The sequence below is a fragment of the Dermacentor variabilis genome, chromosome 4, assembly GCF_050947875.1.
Source record: "Dermacentor variabilis isolate Ectoservices chromosome 4, ASM5094787v1, whole genome shotgun sequence".
In the NCBI taxonomy this organism is placed as follows: domain Eukaryota; kingdom Metazoa; phylum Arthropoda; class Arachnida; order Ixodida; family Ixodidae; genus Dermacentor; species Dermacentor variabilis.
In genome coordinates this window covers 10,132,242-10,155,412 of record NC_134571.1, presented here as the reverse complement: position 1 = coordinate 10,155,412, position 23,171 = coordinate 10,132,242, and the positions used below count along the sequence as shown (strand labels likewise).

The window sequence follows — 23,171 nt, the reverse complement described above, 5'->3', positions numbered from 1 at the left end:
GAGCGGTGGGCTATATAATCGCTCGTGCTTTACGATCTTCCCCTCACATATATCTTGCCTCATATCGCACTCAAGCCCCGCTGCACCTTTTCGCAAGCTTTGATTTCGCGGGTTCGGTGACGATGAATGCCGATGACTGAATATAATGACGACTGATGAGCAAAGCAGCTTAAAGAGCAGGTTTGGCGGCAACAGCAAAATGGACTAAAATATGAGCGTTTGTTTGCATGACGTGGCATCAAATCATCCCGCTCTGTAAAAACTTAATCTCGAAAGGCCGCCACTGCTTCTCGTTTCAGATGTGCGACTTATGATTAAGACGGCGATCTGGCGTAAATGCAACATGACAAGGTTTCATAAATACACTAGAGGGAACAGTGGCGCTAGTGCCTACGGGAGCTGCAAGTAGCTAGGGTAGTTCAGCCAGCGTGTGAATTATGGGCAGCGCATGGATTTGCCTAATCTTCGTCCTTCTGGCTTTCAATGGCTTCGTGACTTCGCAAAGCGATAATTTTTAAGAAGGTACTGCGTTATGAATAATTAAACAAACATTATCCAATTTATCCGACGGCAGGATTCGAACACAGGACATCTAGAGCAGAAGCCAAATGTTGAAACCATTACGCCATTACAAGCAGAATCACTGCAATCAGCAGCGATTATGCGTGTTTGCACAGTGTTATTACGTTTTTCACTAAAATAAGAAAATATTGGTTTGAACTTTAGACCTATTTAGGTCCAGATAAAGCGTAATAAACGAAGCCACAACAACGTCTGAAGCCGCAAGCACGAAGATCACAGAAATTCATGTACTACCCGTCATTCTCATGGTGGTTGAACAATGGCAGTGCCAGGGTTCAAACTACTAATTGTAGGAAACTATATGTGCCAAATAGCGCAGTTGTCAAATCTTGTTTCTTTTTCTTTTGGGGGGAAGGGGGGAGGGGGACCATGTGTAAACCATGTTACATTATTTGACCCCTGTGGCGACTTTAAAAATAGCACTGCACGCTGGTACTTTAGGTTATAGACACATGTAATTATATGAACGAGATGATCGGCATTTTCTCTTTGCATCGATGATTCTTGTCTGTTGCACTGTACCTTTTGGCCCCTTAAAATGTATGCTCATTAGTAATGGTGTGCGAATAGTAATTTTTGAGACCGAATCAAATACGTATCGAATAGTGCCAACAGCGAATTGAATCGACTGTCGAATACCTTTAGGACAATTTTCTACTAATTAGCAGGTCTTATCGCAATGTATATAAAACGATGTTCGCTTCCGTGTATTGATAACGTCAGCAAGCTTATGTAGTTACATCGCACAGTTATGAAGCGTTCCTTATTTAAGAAGTCGCCGTTTCGCTCGAAAGTCGAAGCATGGATTGCGATAACAAACTAGTGGACAGCTATAGGAAGTAACGATAGTAATTTTGTCGGCCATATAGACTTGTAAACATAGGCATACTAACTAGATTAACAAGCATGGTGTCACGCGCGCACAAGCAGACATGAACCCATCTTACTTGATGACCGCGGAAACTTGCTGTCAAAACACCGGAGTGAAGAAGGGCGGCAGCACCAGCAAGCGAATTGACCTTCGCTGCTTGTCGCATCAACGCAAACCACCCAAAGAAAACACAGCGCATGGCGGACTCGGTGCTCTTCGCAGATGGCTTTCAAGATACAGCGGCATGGAGTAGAACGCATGCCCCCTCCCTACCCTCCCCCGGGGCCTTGCGCGCGGCGGGAAGCGGCGCCCTTTCTCGCCGAGTTCCTCCCTTTAGTGCGTGAGATTGAGCCGCGATCGCCGGCCCACCCTCGCCTGCTTTCACTCGCACATACAGCATACACCGCGCGGCGACGATATTATCGCACTTGGACTTTATACGGAACCTCACGGCGACGGCGACACTGGGGCAGAAATGTACTTGGAGCGTTCATATAATTGCTATCACAATAAAAAAGTCGCAGTTTCGCCAGGCAGGCTAAGAATCGACTGCGATAGCGAATTAGTAGACAGCTATGCGAAGTAAGGACAGTAGTTTGATCGGCCGTATAAACTTCGAATGATTGGCTTACTAACTAAATTAGCAAGCGTGGTGTAAGCGCACGCAGGCAAACATGAACACTTCACACTCGATGACCGCGGAGACTCGCTGTCAAAACGCTAGTGTGAGGAAGCACCTCACCAGCTGCGACAGAAATGACCTTCGTGCTATCTATGGCTTCAACGCAAACTGAGCGGCGAGAACGCAGCACGCACCAAGGTATGAGCCATCTACAAATCGCTTCCAACTGTAGTACGCATTTGCTGCCGGAGCAGAACGCCGCCGCCCCCTCCCTCCCGCTTTGCCTCCCCGCTTTTCTCCCTTGCGTGCGCGAGATTGAGCCGTGATTGTCGGTTCCCCTTGCGCGCTGTCGCGAAATACGCAGTTGCTGCCGAAGTACAACTCGGTCCTGCTCCATCCCTCCCTCCCTTCCATCTCCACAAAGCCTTTCTCACGACAAAAGATGGCGCGTTTCATCTGAGCTTTCCTTCCTTGCGCGCGGTAGATATAGCGGCAATCGTCTGCTGCCCTCGCGCGCTTTGGCTCGTACGTATAGCCCATAGCGACGGTGTTGTCGCCCTGGACTTTATACGGAATTTGACGGCGATGGCTACGCCGACGCCAACGGCAGAAATGCGCGTGGAGTGTCCATATAATTGTCATCGCAATGAAACACAAATGAAGAATTCGGAAGAATTTAGCCGTTTGTTGAATTTAGCCTCCTCATTCGCACTCACCGGAGAGTGCGAATGATTGCCACATAGCCGGTAATGTCTGGCTGCCGGAGCCCGCTCAACCGAGCTTTCATGTTTATGCCTGTACTGTATTCGCGGGAATGAAGTTTGTCGTATTTGTTATCAAATTTTATATTTTATTGCAGACAGGTGACGCTCTGAAATAATCAAAGACTTGACTATTACAAAAATATTCGTATTTACGAATAGTGACTATTCGGTTCACATAGCGAATATAAAAGGCCACTATTCGATTTGTTCTTCTAAAGTCTCGCATATTCGTCTCGAAAGTTTCGCATGTTCTTCGAAACTCTCGCAGTACACCAACGTCAGAGAAGTACGACAGTCCGGGGTAAGTTTGTCGGCTAGATTACCTTTCCCTGGAGACACAAAGAACTGCCAAACGCAGTACTTTTAGGAAATATGCTGTCAAATTCCAACCAATTGTGAGTATTGGTGCGTCTCACAGTAAACTGATCAAAAAGAAGAAACGGACTGTACTCGGAAAAAAAAAACGGACGGAAAGCTCCTTGCTAAGATAGATGGCTGCTGTTAAGAACGGCCCAGCTGAAGTGCAAGTGTTGCCAGCCAGCTGCGACAACGAGCGTCAACGTTTCCTAGAGTGCCGCCGCAAACCTCTAGCCACGGCGTCACTAAATCGCTATTGTGACTGAATGAGTTCGGTGGGCCAACTATTCTTACCGAACCCACCAACGCGGACGTCATCTGCTATGAGTGGGGGAGTTGCCGCGGGAACGTCGTCGGAAGCCCCTTCCCACGCGCCGACCAAGACGAAAGACAATGGCTACCCGGGCGCACTGCAAGGGGTAGCTCCGAGTTCTACGAAATCCGTGTGATGTCGGTTTCGGACCGTGAACCAGTGTGTGTGTGTGTGTGTGTGTGTGTGTGTGTGTGTGTGTGTGTGTGTGTGTGTGTGTGTGTGTGTGCGTGTGCGCGTGTGCGCGTGTGCGCGTGTGTGCGCGTGTGTGTGTGTGCGCGCGTGCGTGTGTGCGCGCGTGCGTGTGAGCGCGCGTGTGTGCGCGCGCGTGTGCGCGTGCGTGCGTGCGTGCGTGCGTGCGCGCGCGTGCGCGTGCGTGTGCGTGTGCGTGTGTGTGTGTGTGTGTGTGTGTGTGTGTGTGTGTGTGTGTGTGTGTAAACCGTCCCGCAGAGAGGCGGCGTGTTTAATTACGATGACTGGACGAACGTTTCCGCCACCTTGGAATCGGGGGAGGACCGAGTGTTTATAAAGAGACACAGCCTTGCCCGAGCTATACACATAGCCCTTAAGGATCAGCCCATCGAAACAGTAACCAAACAACTAATTGACAAATACCTACCATACGGAGGTCAAGAAAATCACCCTTAAAACGGATAACGCGTGCAGGATGATCAGACGCCTGGCAGGAAGACACAAGGGCATGAAAGAAGATAACCTCATCAGGTTAATCAACTCTTTCGTGCTCTGTCATATTTCATACGCCGCTGCCATGTACAACTGGACGCAGGTTCAACTCAAGAAGCTTGACTCAGCGATCAAGAAAGTTGTTAAAAGCGCATTGGGGCTCCCAATTCAAACCAGCACTGCAAAATTGCTCAAGTTAGGAATACACAACACGACCATGGAGATCGCGGAGGCTCAAGAAACATCACAAATAGCGAGACTATCTACAACCAGCACGGGAAGATCAATCCTGGACAAGATTATGATCAACCCGACTACGGATCCAGCACAGTACACTAAAGTTAATCAAGAATTCGCAGACAACATAATTGTCGCACCGCTACCCAGGAATATGCACCCAAAACATAACATCAACAGGAGAGTTGCGCGAGCCAGGGCGTTAATCAAGAAAATGGATAAAGGGGGCAGAGGAGCCTGCTTTGTTGATTCGGCTGCTTACAACGATCGAACTAAGTTCGCGGCGGCAGTAGTGGATCATCAGGGCAATTGCACCAACTGCGCCACGGTCTACACTAGCAAACCTGAAGTCGCTGAACAAGTTGCCATTGCATTGGCACTAACAGACGATAGATTTACAGAAATTTATAGCGACTCGAAAACAGCTATTAGAGCTTTCAGTAGGGGGAAAATTGCCCCACAGGCTGCGTAAATAATTAACAAAAGGCAAACAAATGTTACGCGTTTCATTTATTGGTTCCCGGAGCACCTTGGTTCACTTGATGGTATTCCTGTCAATCCAAATGAATCGGCCAACAGCGTCGCCCGCGACCTTACAGACCGGGCCGCTTCTACATATGGTTTTGATTCTGCTGGATTGGAGAACTTACAGAGAGATACCCTCATTACATACAATGAAATTACAAAACATTACTACATGGGAAGGAGGGAGTTTCCACCCCCTCACTATAGACTAAACAGAGCACAAGCAGTTACACTTAGGCAATTACAAACAGAGTCTTATTATTCACCTGCACAAATAAAGGAATGGTATGACATTGCAGACATGAATATTATATGCAAAGCATGCAAAAAGGAGATATGCACGCTTGAACATATGCTCTGGGAGTGTGGGTCGCTCGGCCCTGGCATTTCCCGGAATCGGTTTTTAGGAATGATAAGATCTCCAGATCATATCCCTCAAGTCCTGGCTGTCCAGTACGCCCGTGATAGGGCTAGGAGGCTTGACCTCCCGGTCCCAACATGAGACTAGCCAGGCGGGTGGCAACACCTTGTACAGGACAAGACTAAAGTTCTTTCCTCCTCCTCCTCCTCCTCCTTTATAAACGGCTGTTGTGCGGATGCTCGAGACACTTTCTTAAGCAGTCATGTTAGACTTGGACTCTCTCAAGCAGTCATCTTAGACTGAGGTACTTTCTCAAGCAGTCATGTTAGACTGATATAAATACTGTAAATAAACCCATATTCCCCGTTCTCGATGAGAAGCAGTCCTTGCCTTCATCAACGTCCTCAGCGTGGATAAGTTAGACGAGGGCATGGGCCAGCTACCTTCTAATTCATGCCCGACTCCAATCTTGACAACGGATCACGAGCGATGGGATTGAACCCCCAATCATAACACTGCACATTTATGGTCACGGTGCAGCGCGTTGAGTTTTGTTGTACAGCGCTACACATGCAAAATATGCCTGAAATACCTGACATTTTCAAGCCGTGTTGAAAGCCTTTCTGCGCAGTCACTTCGGTGCATTAGTTATACAACCCATGAATATGTAAGAACACTAGTAATGCTTTAGAGCTGAAACTTGGGCTTCTTGTTTCTACGTTACGTGCATTATAGCAATTTCCAGCGAAAGCAATAGGAAAGCAAGCAAGTATGCTGAAAGACGCTGGTAACCAGCGTCTATCTGTCCACTTGCTTGTTTTCCTAGTTTTTTTCTTTTGTCGCTGGAAATTGTTATAAAGCCGTTAACCAGCACGCAATTCTTGTAACAACTGATTTCAACAACAGAAGAGAGATGTGAGTACATTATATATATATATATATATATATATATATATATATATATATATATATATACTTGGATAAGCCACAGTGCCAAACACCCACCCCTCGAAGATGTTTGGTGATGATCTCGCCGAGTTCCTGCGGAACCGACGGCCGCTCTCCACAGCCTTGGTGCGGCGCGTCCGACTGCGGCACCGCCTGGGCGCCTTCCTCGAGCAGCTCGGCTTCGAGCCGTGGAGGTTGGAGAACCGCCGACGGGCCTCCGTCTCTCCTGGTGGCCGCTGCTAGCGAATCGTCGTCCTCGTGGTCCTCAAATATGTATGAATACCGGTGCGGCACCACGCTTCGCAGCTTCAGGCCCTTGTACGTCTCCACTATCAGAGACGCCGCATCTTGAATGAGCGCCTCTTCTAGCTGCGTCGAAATCGATACAAACATCTTCCAGCGATCGTTGCAAGAGAACCTTCCTCCTCGAAGGTCGCGCGCTGAACCATGCACATTGCCACGGCTAGTAAACCGCATGCGTACGCTGCCGAAATTGGCAGACGCCAATAATTTAAAGGAAATTGCACAATATCTCAATGCATGGCAAGCAAGTGATTTCACCGGAGTCGGTTTCCAACCTCACACTAGGCCCTCCTTTTGAACATCCCTCTTATAAACGCTGCGTAGCCTTCCGCTCGTTTTTTCGTCTGTTTGCACTTTTAACAATTTTAGGTATCTGGCGCTCGTACCCATGTTGCTCTATAGAGGTCACGTGCCTTGCGTCAACCCCCTCCCCCCCTTACACTCGCATTCATGGTGTTACACCAACTACATCGACGTGACTCGAGTGAAAGGCAGGCACGCAGAGGCAGGCTAGAACGCTGCAACAAGCGAGGATGACCCGCACCGTGATTCTTTTCTCCCTGGGCTCCTGTGAGGGATCCATTGACGACTGCTGGGAGACGTCCTCGCTGACGAGCCGCAACGCAGTGATGTTCACTGCTGCAAACTCGGGAATCTTGTCGTAGGTGAGCTCGTTAACAACCTGAAATGAGGCGTGGTAACACGTATACTGTCAGACAAATGCTGTACTGTTCTCTTCGCTAGACGGCAAAACAAGGGCTGCTAAGACGACGACAAAATTCGTTGAAATCAAAGGGCATAAAAATCGTCATGTTTGTCTTAACAGCTCACGCAGTAGAACATATGGTATACAACATCGTGACCATAGCGCCTGTAGCAACTGCACGTGATGTTCAATAAATGATGCGACATAAAATAAAAGGCCACCGAATAACCGAATCAGACACAAACAATAAAGATATCACCCGCCACTAAGAAGTGTAAATAAAGGCACAAAAGTAAGGGGATCACAGAACTATAGCATTACGTATGTCAAGGACGGCCTGTCACACCCTATTCACACTCAGAGATCATGCTATATGAGTCACGTGTGAACGTCCAACCCAATAAGGATCGCAGATTGCCATCCCATTTGCACATTATTAGTGGCAGATCAGTTCTGCAGAATCCCGCAAGGTAGAGGAAGTATCATGAAAGGGGGAAAAATATTGTTTGACGGTGGTTTAACAGCAACGAAACGAAAATAACGTTCGGTACAAATTGATTTTAGTGGTTATTTAAACAATCATTATACATGGACACGCCACCATTACATGAAGCAAAGATGCAAGAAAAGTTAGCACAAAACTGCGTGATTTAAGTGACTTGTCTTGGTATAAAAAATTCTGCATGTTGTGGATGTTAGCCAGGGATCGCGACTCAAAAAAACGATGGGGATGCCAGAAAGGTATTCGAACGCGTCCACACGAACCAGATTGTTTCTGAGAATTAAGTCTAGCCAATACTTCGACAATCTTGTTGGCATGCTAAGTCACTGCAATGCGGAGAAAAAATTGGAGGACGCTTAAGCTTCGTCTTTAAGAGCGGGACGTGATAGCATTCAAAGATCCCTGACTGCTGCTCACGCTTCCCTGCAACTGGAGCTTATCTAACCTTAACAAGTTTACCAGGAAACGCTGGCGGCGAACGCTATGCTCGAAGGCGAGCTTTCTGGTAGAAACGCGGCCTCTTGCGTCGGCCGATCCCGGAGATAGTGCATAGCCAACCCAAAAAGATTACGTAATTTTTCAGGTTTCTGTCATTGTTTCGCACTTTCAATATTTCAGTCTGAGAAGATTGAACATAAAAGGCATGCGCTGTTTGTGTTTTCTTTCATGACATTTGCTTGTGGGCTGTCCTTTACGTGGCATATATATATATATATATATATATATATATATATATATATATATATATATACGTAGTTCTCACGGGAACGCAGGCGCCGGAAGCCGATACCAGATTTTCTGCCACACCTTAACGCTATCGCGCTAAACGTAAAGTTCGTACCGCACGTTCGGCTGGTCCTTTCGGAGCACCCTAGACCACTCGCGCGAGCAGCGTTGCCTTCGACTGAGTGAAGGAGAGCGTGCGCCTTGCGTTTCGTCGGTTCGTTTCGAGCGCTCTCAGCCGCTCCGAGCCCTGACGTGGGAATAGTCGTCGAGACTGAGAGCGTTTCCCGCCCCGTGGTCGCAAAACAGCATCGCTGGTGTTGGCGACGGTCCGCCGTAACCATAGGCCACTGCATGCGGGAGCAGCGCTTAGCTGGAGTCTCAACGGACGTCCCACGGGCGCCTACGGCGTTGTTCCCCGAAGCAGCGCCTGGAGCTTTGGCTATAGACGAAATCGGAATTTCGCGGTAATTACAAGGTTTACATCTTCGATTTCCCCCTCTGAGATCGAGTCACACGATCGGCTTGCCTGCTTGTCCTCTACCATTACTGAATTCATTACCAATGGATACCATTAGTGAATCTGCGGCCTCGTTTTCGCCCTCATTAGAATTCAAAATAAGGAAGGGATGGCACAGCAGCGTGATATAAGTGGACGCGAGCATGGGCGCCAGAACCCAACGCAGCTGTTTCTTAGGGTTCTTGGACTTGTGCAAGCTCGAAAGAACCGCGGCTCACGTTTCGCCCATTTGTGAGAAGTAACCTGAGCCGTGCAAAACCTCCAATCGAGAGTACCGGATTGACGAGGAAGAAATGGTAGTTCCGGCGACCCATGTAGATGTCTCGCACGTGGTCCACGATGATTCTGCGGGCCACGTCGAAGCGGCAGTCGAGCAGCACGTGCTTGCGGCTCTCCCGGTCCGTGGTCTCCAGCATGCGGAGGAAATCGTTGGCGTCGCTGCTGTTTGTGATGCGCTTAACGAAGCGCACCGTCACCGGATTACGATACGTGTGACTCAGCAGCCGCTGCAGTTTCGAGGGACCTGCGTCAAGAGCAATCAATCACTTACTGTGTTATCCTTCTTGCGCTTTTACAAAGCGCCGCGAACAAGGGCCGTTCGGTCACCCCCTGCTGGATTTGGTAAGAATAATTAGGAGGAGGAGGGAAAGAGATAAGAATGAGGAAGGGAGGTTAACCAGAATCACGTCCGGTTGGCTACCCTACACCGGGGAAATGGGAAAGGGGGAAAACAAAGATAACAGGGAGAGAGAGGAGGGAAGGAAAGAAGGAAATTGCAGTGAGTTCGCTGACGTGTGTGGCCTTACAGAAATTGCATTAATAGTAACAGATGGTCGCACAAGCCCGTCGTCCTTAAGAAGCACAAAAGTGCGTTCACCGCTTTATGGGCCGACGGGCGATGGGGGCGGTGTTTCAGCAGCACCTGCACAGAAAGCGGCCGATTGTCCAGTTTTTGAAAAGCTTTGGCAAGTTCTTGTCTCTCAGGGGTGTATCGTGGACAGTGGCACAGCAGGTGGTCGATGTTTTCTTCCGTGCCACAGACCTCGCATGCTCCACTGTCAGTCACTCCAATTAATGCAGAGTATGCCTTTGTGAAGGTAACTTCTAACCAAAGGCGACAGAGAAGCGTAGCTTCACGTCGAGGAAGTCCGAGTGGAGGCCGGAGTTGCAAGGAGGGGTTTAGTCGATGCAGTCATGTAAGTCGTAAGTTTGGCGAGTTCCACTCGGTCAGTGTGAGACTGCGTGCCAGGTGTCGAAGCTGCCTAGCGGCGTCTGTCCTCGAAAGCGGAATTGGAACGCTCTGCTCTTCATGATGTGCTGTGCGAGCAGCGTTATCGGCGGAATCATTGCCACTGATTCCACAATGGCCAGGTACCCATTGAAAAACGACCGCGTGACCTTTTTGTTGGACATGATGGTAACGTTTCGCGATTTCGTATTTCAGTTGGTCATGGCATCCGTGTCGGAGAACTGACTGCGTGCACTGTAATGCCGGTTTTGAATCACAGAACACAGTCCATTTTCTAGCTCTTTCAGATTCAATGAATTCCAGTGCTCGACGCAGGGCCGTTAGTTCTGCCGCCGTTGAGGTCGTGACATGCGATGTCTTGAAGCGCAGTGTCATTCCTCGCGTTGGTACCACCAGGGCACCACCGGAACTGCACGACGTAGTTGATCCATCGGTATAGATGTGCACGTGGTTGCTGTACTTTTCATGCAAAAGAAGTAAGGTCAACTGTTTCAGAGCAGAGGCCGGTAGATCTGTCTTCTTCTGTAATCCCGGAATCATTAGATGTACTTGTGGACGACTCAAACACCACGAAGGAAACGCTGGCTTGGCCGCAGGTGCGTACCCTGAAGTAAACGACGCACGATGTGCACTGACAATGCCGCTAAATGTCGAGCAGGGCCTTGCAGCAGTGAGGCTCGCCAAGTGGTGGGAAGGAGTCCTAGCATAATGCCTGAGAAGCATACGCATTGTCTCAACGGTAATGTGCGTCGTGATTGGTTAATCCTGCGCAAGGGCAATGGTTTCAGCCGTTGATGCACTGCGTGGTAAGCCAAGACATATCTTAAGGGCTTGGGCTTGAATACTCTGTATCGTACGCAGGTTAGACTTGCAGGTGTTGGATATTGCAGGCAGGCTGTATCGCAGGAATCCAACGAACAACGCCATGTAGAGCTGTAACATAGCGTGTATAAATACTCCCCAACTTTTTCCTGCAAGGAACCTGAACAGGTGACAGATAGCAGTCAGCCGCTTTTTCACGTAATTGACGTGCGGAGTCCAAGACAGGTCTCTGTCAATTACTACTCCCAAGAATCTGTGACTTCTGCTGTATGGTATAAGTTGTCCGTTGATAGATACGCCGTAACCAGACATTGGCTTCCTCGTGAATGCCACCATTGCGCACTTTCCGCATGAAATTTCCAAGTCCTTCTTCACGAAGGTAGCAAGATGTCATTGTGGCAGCCTTCTGAAGCCGAGCGCGAAGCTGAAGTCATGTCACACTTGATGTCCAAATGCAGATGTCGTCCGCATAGATGGAAAGTCGTACGGTGCTTGGCAGGTTGTCAACTAATCCACAGAGGGTGAGATTGAAAAGAGTCGGGCTAAGCACGCCGCCTTGGGGGACTCCTCTGCTACCGTAATGCTCGGATGTCGGGCCATTTTCTCTGTCTACATAGAATGGTCTCCTCTGTAAGTAGCTGCACACCCACATATACATCTTACCACCAAGTCCGACGGCTTCTAACGTGCTAAGGATGGCTTCATAAGTGACATTATCATAAGCCCATTTAACGTCTAGAAACAGAGCAGCAGATAGTCGCTTACAGGCCTTTTAGTGTTGCACAAATGTCATCAAGTCAACAACGTTGTCTGTTGATGAACGGCCACGTCTGAATCCGGCCATAGCATCTGGGTAGATTTCATAGTACTCTAAGTACCATTCCAGACGTGTTAAAATCATTCTTTCCGTTGTTTTTCCGACAGAGCTGGCAAGTGCTATCGGACGGTATGAGGAAATGTCCAAAGGCGACTTGCCAGCTTTCAGAAGTGGAATGAGGCGAGTTGACTTCCATTCTTGCGGAACCGTACCCGTCTGCCAGGAGTCGTTGTACAGGAGCAAGAGCGCCTTCCGAGCTTGGTCTCCTAGCTTACACAGGGCACGGTATGTAATGCCGTCAGGTCCTGGCGCTGAAGAACGCCTGCACAAAGCCAGCGCAGCTTCTAGTTCTTCCATAGAAAAAGGGCATTCCATGCGGGGATCGCGTGAGAACACTGGGTGGTCGAGCGTTCCCGTACCGTTCCATCGGAATTTGCTTCGCCAGCAATCTTTCTGCAGAAAGATTCAGCGACATCAATATCTCTACATTGTAGATGGAGTGCCAGAGATTTAAACGGGTAGCGCTGACCAAAGGTTGTGCGAAGGCCATGAACAGTCCTCCATATAAGCGACAAAGGTTTTCGCGGATCCAGGGACTCGCAAAAGGATACCCATTGTCGCGAAGCCAGCTTTTTCATGTGACGCTGCATTTTCTTTTGTGTTCGTCTAGCCAATCCCAAATCATAATTGGACTTCGTGCGTCTGTATCTTCGCTCCGCACGACGGCGAATTGCTCGAAGCTCGCTAGTTCGATGTCGAAATCGGTGCGGGAAGAACTCTTCGAAAGCAAATTAGCCTTCCCACATTGCACTTGATATTCAGCTGTCTCGCCTAATTTCTCGTGGAAGCCAAAGGCTTTTTTCTTAAAATTTATTGCATCATCGTTTCCGCGGCGAGTGTGCTCAGTAGCTCGCACACTATAGGTTAGGTGACACCGCCGGTGCCAGAAGGAGCGCCAATTGCACCATCCAGCATTCGGTGGCTCGGCCGAACGCCCTAGCTCCTCGTGCCTCTTTCGTGATTAGTACTATTGCATGCACCTTATGCAAAATGGCTGGCCTATTTATCGGTGATGGCTACTCCTTTACACACAGTTTTAAGGAGGTGTGTTATTACAGGCGCGTTTGCGTTATGTAGCATGCAATATTCAAAGTAGGCAATATACAGGAAGAAATTGCAATGCGTTGATCGCCATGCCTTTCTATATCGCCTTCCTGAGCCGTTTTCGTCTCTTTTTTTGCCGCGTGCTGCACGAGTGACGCGTGCTGAGTTTCCGTATTGCTGTTCGGCGGATACCCCTTCGTCTGATTGGTGGGCAAGCGAGCCAAGCGTCACAGCCGTGTACACGGGTGGAGGCGAAAAAGCCAAGTTTTTTAGTCATTCAGCAAAACCTCGCGACAGTAATTAAAATACTGCGTTAATGAGTGCGCTTGAGATGCCGAATATTTCAATGAAACCCCCAGCTCTCGTTAGCTATACACGCACTTGCACTTTATCAACAGATCTTGACTACGTAAACCTGTGATTCCGCCTTTATAAACGCCCATGGGTTGCTCACAAAAAAAAAAAAATAAGTGGGCAGTTTCACCCAAAGGGCGATGTACCGACAGCGATAGCAAGGTTTAGCATTGCGCTTAGGCTCCTCGGACGGTGTTCTAACATTACGAGGGTGCGACACGTTGGCGCGACGCAGCGCACAAAGCAACTCCTGCTGGCTAGAAGGAACAGCGCCCTGGCAGCTACCAGGCGTCTCACAACGCTGGCGTCACGAGCCGTGTCACCGGTGGCGCTGGAGGCGTCTTACCTCGACGGTGCACGAGCTGAGGCGGACGGGAAACCGCCGACGCTATGCCGGCGCCCAGCAGTGAGCTCACTGCCCGTTCTGCTCAGAGCAGTGTGAAGCAGTAGCGCAGCAGGAACGCTAGTGCGCCGCCATTAATGGTGTGCGCACAGCGTTCATGCGGATGCCAGAACGCACAGCGACACTGATTCGATTGAGCATAGCGTTGACGGTGCGTTGACTTCGCTTTGCTGTTTTAGCAGCCAAATGCACTCCTCTCCGCAGATTCTCAAGCCCTCCGCTTGCGAGCCACGCATGAGCCGTCGAGCGCAACAGCACGACAGCTACGGCACCGACGAGGTTTTTGTGCCACGTTCGTATGATTGCTAATCAAACCAGTTGGAAGACAGCACTGTGTATGTCTCTCTTCCTTACGTGTCTCATTTTACGCGATCTTATTCGATGATAATGAATAAGGCACTATCACAGCCTGAACTACCGCTCCACACTGGCAAGCTGCATCAGGCACATATTGTAACACCGCGGCAGTAGAGTCTTTTTATGCTCGCCGCCTATCGGCACGCGCCTTACAGGCATGCGTTTTGACTACATGCAATCATACAATACTAGCGAAAGACCAGAGCTGTCGGCGGCCTCACAGAATGAGGAAGTACCGTTCTCCGAGTCGTAGACGTAGATGAACCCGGGCCATTGCATGTGATCGACCATCTCTGAGACGGCCGGCAAATAGTCGGGAAGCAGCGAGACGCCCAGGGAGTCAGCCGACGGCAGGTTCAGGTTTCCGCCCACGTTGACGCTGCAGTGCTCCTGGTACGAGGTGGCCACGTACGGTACGTTCGTGTTCTTGAACAACGACTGCAGCGCCAGCGACGAGTGGGACGTGCTCGACACCACCACTGTCGTCACGTTGGTGCGCAGCTGCTCGCACACTGCGTCGATGACAACGGGCAAAGAAGATTAAAAGGCAAAAAACATGGCCGTGATGCACGGCTTTCGGGTAACTTTTCGGAACAGTAACGAAGAACGAAAATTTCCTCCTATGCTCTGTGTAGTTGCCTGCAATTGAGCAGATCGCACGCGTAAGTGCGATTTGCAAGGCTCTAATACTGGTCAGGTGCTGCGGCCAGCCAGGAAAGAGATGCTCTCCTTGCGACGGTGGGCACAAAACATATTGCCGAAGCAGCATTAGAGTAAAAGGCGTCGTATAAGGAATATTAAGTTGCCGCGCACAATATTGTCGGTTGACCACTGAGGTTGCTTATAGACTTCAAAAATTTTTGTCTCGCCCCACAAAATATTTACTCAAATTAATATTTCTAGATCACAAGCTGGTGCGTATAATCAGTTATCTAAAATATTTTGATCTGGAGGGCCTTAATGCGCATCTTAGGTCTGGACATCGTCAAAAAGTGACTTTTTCCTGATTCGGAAGTGACTCTATGGAAAAGTCCTTGATTTCATAGTCTAAGATTATTTTTATCATAAACTATATTAACGGCAAAAATATTTAAAAAATAATGTCACTGAAACGTTAGCGATGTCTATGCAAGAAGTTTCTGACAACGCACAGTCTTCCTTTTTAGTGGCACGAGCGTAGAGGGGCCCTCTTGTTTCTTGCGCAGCACTTCCGTTTCACCTCCTGAGACGACCGGGGTCGGAATTCCAAACAAATCAGAAAACAAAAACAAAAAGATAGTACAGTACAAAATTCATGGGTTTCATTGTGCATATGATATCAAAGCATTTTTGTTACAAGTTCAGTTATTGAAGTGTCTGGAATAATTAGAATTAATTAGAAATAACTGATCACCACACACCAAAGCACAGAATCGTAGACTTTAGAGACCCGCCACGTGAGCACGAATTTGGCGAAATTTCTGGAAACCCGGAAGTAGAAAGCGGTAGTAATGACGTCACTATTGACGTCACACACAAGAAGGTGGCATGATATTTAACCACCCAATAAATGGAAAACAGTTGCCTGGCGTAGACTGAACATCTGCCCAGCAGAGCGGATGTGACATCACTCCCTAATCTCTCGCTTCTCCTCTCCCAGCGCGCACCTGCTCTCTCGCTCGCAACAGCTGCCCACTCGCGCTCGTTACATGCTCTGACGTCAGCACTGGAGAGGGCGCGTAAGTTGCGCTTCGCGCGGAGCTCGCTAGGGGGCTACGACCCACCAGGTGGCGCACGCTGCGCTTCCTCCTCGCCTTCCCTCGCTCGACGCCCGCATATCGTGCCAGGGGAAAGACGTTCGCTCGCTTAACCTAAAGACCACCAACGCCGAGGTGCCACTACGAGACACCTAAGTCAAAGATTAGGGTCGCCTACCACTTCTACTCAGCCAAGTAAACGGGGGAAAACTGATAAATGCGGTCGCCTATGACGTCACATCAAAGGTCCACGACAGTAAAGTAGATAAGTAAGATATAAAATAAGATTTGTCATTGTTCCTAGTTTTAACCTTGATTTTTTTTAAAAACTACCCGCTACCATAAATTTTTTTTCGAGAAAAATACTTTCATACAATCATCATCTAGCCCATTTATTTAAGAGAATCGGCGATGGTGACTTTTGGCGTCTGGGCGTTTCCTATGGAATGACCTAGCTGCCGCACTAACGAATACTAATCGCCTCGTCAAAACGTTGGCTCCGGCGACATTCCTTGATCTACTACTGCCGATTACATAAAGCTCCATAAGTAAGAACCCTAGCTAAAGCTAATCCCCTTTCCCCATCCCCTCCCCCCAAAAAAAGTTCCCAATCCCTTCACTCCGCTTTATTTTAACAGGATATTGATGTTCTTCCAATTCTATATTTTAGCAATATTTCCATGATGTGGCGAAATGGTCTTTGTTGGCCAGTGCAATAGCACCGAACACATGTAAGTCAAACGGAGCGCGCTAAGGGAAACGGCTTGAACAACAATGACGCGGTCGATATGTCTCCATGGTGACCGGCCAGCTGGACGCGGGAGTAAGCAAGGAGAGTGGCGATACGTGCTCGACTTTTACGTGACGAGTGAGCGCGGCCCTGTTGACGCCACGCCCACCCTTTGCTCTCCATCCAGTCGCATGGCAACGAACGTGTGTAGCGAGCCAACAAAGTGAGAGACAAAAAAATGCGCTTCCCAACGCTCAGCTGGCCGTCACATGGGATTGTTGTCAAGCAACAAAAGCGCGACGTAGCCGGCCAAAATGTGTTACGAATGACAAAAGTAGTAATTGCGCCAATGATGACCACGCAGGTTTGGTTTCTACAAAGAGTAGTCTCGAAAATATTATTCGCGGTAAATAAGAACAATGAATATTTATTTGGGCATGAGACTTAGTTACACCACACAAGAGTGCTATTCTGCCTTGGGAAATGGAGAAAACGTAGTTATGGAGAGGTGGTGATGACGTCAGACGACGTGGCGCGCATAAAAGCAGGCGCATGATAACTATTTCGCGCTCACGAGTCAGGAAGTGCTGTTTCATTGACGGAAGCCAGCACGAAAAAAAAGCTGTAACAGATGTATTTAAGTAATTAAATGGTAAAGGCGTCACTTCTTTGTGTTAAGTGGCAGCAACCTTCCAATGCTAATTGAGGCACGAGTCACATGCGCTTACACAAAACACTAGATGCACATAAAAAAGCATATACACGAGTAGTAACCGGATCACAGCTTACAGAGATCCCAACTAATTGCCAAGCTTCGAAATCTTAAGAAAAACGCTAATTTGGTTGCAATGTTCACGAGGAGAGCTAATTATCCAGGAGTTTGGATTCTGTGGTTTTACGGTGCGAAAACCACGATTTGATTATGAGGCACGCCGTAGCGGGAGACTCCAGACTAATTTTGACCACCTGGGCATCTTTAACGCGGCCCCAATTCGCGGGGCATGGGCGCATTTCGCCCCCCATCAAAATGCGGCCGTCGTGGCCGAGCTTTGATCCCGCGACCTCGTGCTTAGCAGCGCAGTACCATAGCCGCTAGCCACCACGGCGGGTTTATCCAGGAGCATGGAACTTGTGTTTACACAAGTTGAAAGTCTGGAATGGAAGAAGATCTTCATGCTTTTTTTTTCTGCTGGTAGAGGTTGCTGCCTGCTCCCTAACAAATAACGGAAACTTTCTATATGACATAACGCGATACTGGTGAGGAATACCAGTACCGCAATATCACCTATCACAAGGAATACCGCAATATCACCTGGAACGCATTGATTCCGTAAAGAAAGGCAGCATCGGGGTAAACAGGCATTTTCAAATGTCGAATGCATCCCAGTGGCTTAACTTCAGGAGTTCCCGTGTTTCATTTTATGCTTCCAAGGTATCGAAATGAAGAATATACTTCGTCACCACTTGACACCCAAGACTACACAGACTTATACGTGGGAACAGATGGTTCTCCTCCCGCTCTAGACTCATCATCAACAATTCTTTTCTTTAGTTGCGGCTGGCATTGTGTCAAAAACCTGTGCTCTCGTTTACAGTTTTACTGGCATCAAAGTTGTAGTCTCAAATGCTAACACACTACGTTTGTCTGATTAACCTTGCTGGCCTAAATTAATTCAATTTGGCAAGAATTACAGAAAGCGTGTATGCATGCATGTCTGCGCATACTATAGTATACAGTCTACTGCTGTGCGCTGTAACTAGGATAAACGGTTTCGGCTTCTGAAATATCCCGTAAGATCCTGTAGCGCAGAATCGCAGTGAACCCGCGTTTGCGGGCAAAAGAGAGGCTTCACTTTAACCAACACCATACAGAGCACTCGAGGAAACGTTCGCAGGTTTTAATTTTCACTTGACACTTAGCGCAGTTTGAAGAAATCCAATAGCAGCTGCGACGCCAGACTGTCGAGCACTCACGTGTTCTGCTGGTGGAGAAGAGGTCGGTGTCTTCCAGTGTGGCGAAGTTTGTCTTCACCTTGAATTTTATCTCCTGAGCAACGTTGCTGTTGCTGTAGTTGTACATTACTCCTTCATATGCGGACTGTACTATGTTTAAGTCTGGCTTAAGTATAACACCTGAAAAATAAGAGTAACGCCACATCAACCCTAATTGCGTATTTCAACAGTTTTATTCTCTCTCCATTCATCACTCACAATGCCCCTTCTTCGTGCTCTATCGTGTGCTTCGCTAACTCCTCTTGTTTTGTCTACCTTTTCTCTTTTACAGTAGGAAGCCGCTGTGCCCTTCTTGGTGGCAGTTGCCAGCTACCTATGCAAAACTAACATTAGTAGTAATAAAGCGAGGCCCTTTTCTACCCAAAAATTTAGTGATCATAATAGTCATAACCGAGAATGCTAATGAGGAATACTGACATTAAAAGCTCGCAATTGCTGTAACTCATAATTGCACTTTTAAATTCTGTACTGGTAAAGGCCGTAACAGTAACTTATTTTAGTGTGTTTATGGTATAGAAAATAAAGTTTATCAGGCACAATTAGGCATGAGACATGATTAATAATAGACATAATTAATTAATTAGGCGCGAGGAACACACGTGCTGAGAATTGCTTTTATGATAAGCCCTGCACTTTCTTTTTCTGCGTTCTGCTTAGATGCAAGCACAATTTTATATAATGCGCGTGTATTTAATGGTGCTATTTCAAGTAAGGGGTTTAAAATGCCTACAATCCGAAAAATTAAATGCGGCACCTCATTCTTTTGTGCGTATACCATGGCCAGTACCCACAGGTTATGTTATGTGTGACTGCTAAAAAATGAGCGTACAGATTAGAGACTGGGCATTTGCCACTGAACATATGTAGCTAATGTTAATTGCGTACTGTAGATACTAATTAAGGTGAACATAATTACTAAAACACGAAATGTCTACCGTCACTGCATATATTGTATATATTGCCAAACTCAACGTGAAATATAAATAGACTCCCCTAGAGCTGATAAGATAACCATTAAGCCTATTTAAAGATGTTTCGCGTTGCGCACGTTGTTAAAACAGAGAGCACTGCTAACTGAGCTGGTGGTACCTAAGCAAATGGGCGTGGCTAGCAGGCGCAAGCAGTGCATACGCCAACTTGTGCAGTAAAGCGCAGATGATCATCGCGGTGACAACCGCGTGCTTCCTGTCTTTGCAAGGGTACACGTTATCACACAAAATTATTGGCGTCATCCTCGTAAAATGTACATGGGTGAACACTCGGACGCATCAGACGATGGACATCGCAGTTAAGAAGCCAGTGTATTGCCACCTGTTGACGACATCGCGGATGAAAGTCTAGAGGCGGAAAACAGCAACGGTTCTTCCTACAAAATTACTAATGTGGCAGGTACAATAATTAAATGGCGTTAACAGGCTCTGAGCTTTACAAACCATGGGTCTCATCATAACCTTAACTGCGTCAAACGAAGCGTCACAGAAGGAGGGTGCAAAACTGCGAGGCGTACCTATTTTCACAGCTCCGGCAATGCGGACAGATTGTAAGCCAAGGAGGATGGTGACGGAGACGAGCAGCCCCTCCATGCCGGCGCTTCTCGACGCGTGAGTGGCGCCTGGCCTCCCAGAGTTCACGCGCAGGCTATCTGCACAGCGGGCGGTCGCCGCTCTCCCGCGCACTTCACTGCTCTTCCATATCGGGCACGAACGGAAAGACTAATGCAAAAGAATATTTACGCTCCACGAAACAATGGGCGCACGTTACACCACTGTTTCGGATGAATATATACGTAGACACGGGAAAGCCTGGTACATCGACAAGGATCAGGAGCAGGATGCCCCTGAGGAAACTGCCGAATGGATGTGGATGCGGATCCCTAGACAGAGAGCATCGATCCCTTCTGCGGGCTGGGACGACACGAAGGCGCGAGGTGGGTGACGTCACATATGGCGGGAGGCAGGCGTGGCGCCGCCCTGTCGATCGATCTTGGTATTAACGTTGTTCGACCAGAAGAGTGCACACCGCCAGGCCTGCCACAAAAAGGCAGAGGGCGCTGTTGGACGGATCGGTTGTTGCCAGGCTAAGCCAGTGGCATGGTTACGATGGGAATTTCGTGCGTGCTAGTCGGAGTGGGCGAGGCACGTTGGGGAATACGGTCGGGCGTGCGCTGCTCAAGTGGGATTGAAAAGTAGCACGAGTGTGGCAGCTGATGGTTCTTGTTCCTAGTCCTTCAGATCGGCTGCCCGTCCACTGGAACTAGGGCATAAAAGGGCGCGTGGTGCTATTCTGTGGCAACACGTGCACGCCATGTGAATGGAAACTTCACCGCTGTGTTTACCTTTCCAGTGGCACAGGAGCGACGCACTGCTCTTGAGCATAGTGCAGCCGCACATCCGAATGACAGCACAAGGGAGTCTACGAATGACGCGCCACACAATCATCGTTCTTCTTTTCTGCGAACGCTTACTAGAGGCAGTTATACCATAGCTTCCGACTAAGTACACTGGTTTGCTTCACGAGGCGCGGTTGTCACGTACTGTTTCGTGCTGACGAGACCTGCTTCTGCCTCCTGTTTCTATGCATGTCTTGGAACACTGCTAAATTAAGACTTTGAAATGAAAAATCAGAAGCTCGAATGCATATATATATCTGCGCGAGCAAGCATAGACTTCTCTGAATGAGTCCTTATACAGGGCACTAATTCTAAAGACACAGTACGCTTTGCTGCAAAAGCCATGTTGCAAGCGAAATATTTCTAGAACACGTCGTTGTTCTCACCTTTTCCCAAGTCACCCGATGATTTTAGTTTACCAATGATCATGCGTTACAAGCACAACGTTTATTCAATAGCTTGCGTCTGATGTCTCCCGTATTTTAATCATACGTGCGTTCTGTCCACACTTCATGCCCGGTTCTGTACTTACTTTGTGCCACCCTTGACGCACAATGACAATGAAAATGAGATGACAATGCAGCTACCTTCTATTCAGCCTGTATTCTTCTTCCATCTTTATACATATATTAGACCTATTTAATTAAAACACTATAATAGCGATTTGTAAATAACTATGGAAACGCCTAGAAGAAAGGGGGTTAACCGAGGGGCCCGATTTTTATTAGCCATATCATGAGAAGCCAACAAACACTGACACCAAGGACAACATAGGGGAAATTGCTTGTGTTTAATAAGTGGAATGAAGAAACGATAAATAAAAGGAAATTGAAGTGGATGAAAAAACAACTTGCCGCAGGTGGGAACCGAACCGAGGGTCTCGAATCCGGCAACATTGATGCCTTCAGGTAGCATATGTGGATTTACTGACCAGTTGCCTTCACCCAAAAAGATCACGTTCTCGTGACGCCTGCGGCAAGGACGTTCCACGTCCGCCGCCAAGGTTTGTGAGTGGTGGCGCTGGCTAACACTCCCAGGGTTCTACTAGTACACATAAATACCCAAGAAACTGGATGGGGAAACAGCGCCGCGGTAGCTCAATTGGTAGAGCATCGCACGCCAAATGCGAAGGTTGTGGGTTCGGTTCCCACCTGCGGCAAGTTCTTTTTTCATTCACTTCAATTTCCTTTAATTTATCGTTTCTTCATTCCACTTATTAAGCACAAGTAATTTCCCCTATGTTGTCCTTGGTGTCAGTGTTTGTTGGCTTCTCATGATATGGAAACACCTACGTGACATATAGTCAGACATGGTTGACCAACTTAAGCATCGTGCGTAAAAAGGCACCATGGTCTAGCCATCCTTTCTGCGTAATAGCTTAGTTGACGCCTCTCTGAAAAATTTGGAAAGAGGAAGTGAGACTGGAGCACATCTCTCTCAACTTTATTATAACAATGTTGACACAGAAAAAGAATATTCAACTGCATTACTTTGACAACAATGCGCAGAACATAGCTTTCTACTTAAACACACAGGCCATAGTAAAACTGTCCTTGAAGTTTGGTGTTGTCGATGAACTCCACCCCTTTTGGTCAAAGTTATCCAATCAAGCACCACATTGAATCAACACATGAGGTATTAGTGATTCATGAATTCGAGAAAGAAACATTACATAAATTCATCGTTCACCAGTGGGAGCCTTTATAAGAGCGACAATTCTGAGCAGTTATTTAGAATAGATTACGGCCGCCAAAGACAACCACTTCATTTTTGTAAGGAATCATAACTAGCAGTGATACATTTTAATAGCAAGACATGAATTGCAATTAGCATATATTTGGCTGTTCACCTATTTTTGAAAGCCCGCGGTGGTTATGGATCGTCAAGAAGTTTTCACGAGCTATGCATTTCTAGTTGCATTCATGTACTGGAGCGATGTGTAGACGCCGCTGATTGATGTAGCCGCAGGGCGGCTATATTGTTCTGCTTGCTGCAGCGTGAGTGAACAGTTCATGAAGCGGCATGCACTTAATGTTTGCAATGCAATTTACTTTACCATCCTATAAAGCATCGAAAATATGGCAAAGAGTCAGTTTGCAAATGCGGAAGCGCAATACACACACGGACGGAGAAGAGAGTAGGACGAGCGCTGAACGGCCGACGACATTATTGTGAATGATTC

At 47.9% G+C, this 23,171-nt stretch overlaps 1 protein-coding gene and 1 non-coding gene across 2 annotated transcripts in view; one reads left to right on the top strand and one right to left on the bottom strand.

Annotated features, from left to right (window-relative positions):
- Window positions 1-20,473, bottom strand: part of LOC142578657 (glutamate receptor 1-like) — a 61,171-nt gene extending 40,698 nt beyond the window's left edge. The window contains exons 1-6 of the mRNA XM_075688100.1: window positions 20,108-20,473; window positions 18,562-18,720; window positions 14,358-14,633; window positions 9,291-9,538; window positions 7,109-7,246; window positions 6,319-6,630 (exon numbers count right to left, since the gene is read on the bottom strand). Coding sequence (XP_075544215.1) covers window positions 6,319-6,630; window positions 7,109-7,246; window positions 9,291-9,538; window positions 14,358-14,633; window positions 18,562-18,720; window positions 20,108-20,183 — 1,209 coding nt within the window. The 5' untranslated portion in view covers window positions 20,184-20,473. The remainder of the gene's footprint in view (window positions 1-6,318; window positions 6,631-7,108; window positions 7,247-9,290; window positions 9,539-14,357; window positions 14,634-18,561; window positions 18,721-20,107) is intronic.
- A 1,602-nt stretch (window positions 20,474-22,075) lies between these two features.
- Window positions 22,076-22,148, top strand: TRNAW-CCA (transfer RNA tryptophan (anticodon CCA)). Its single transcript has one exon. It is a non-coding gene; the product is annotated as a tRNA-Trp (tRNA).
- Window positions 22,149-23,171: the final 1,023 nt, after the last annotated feature.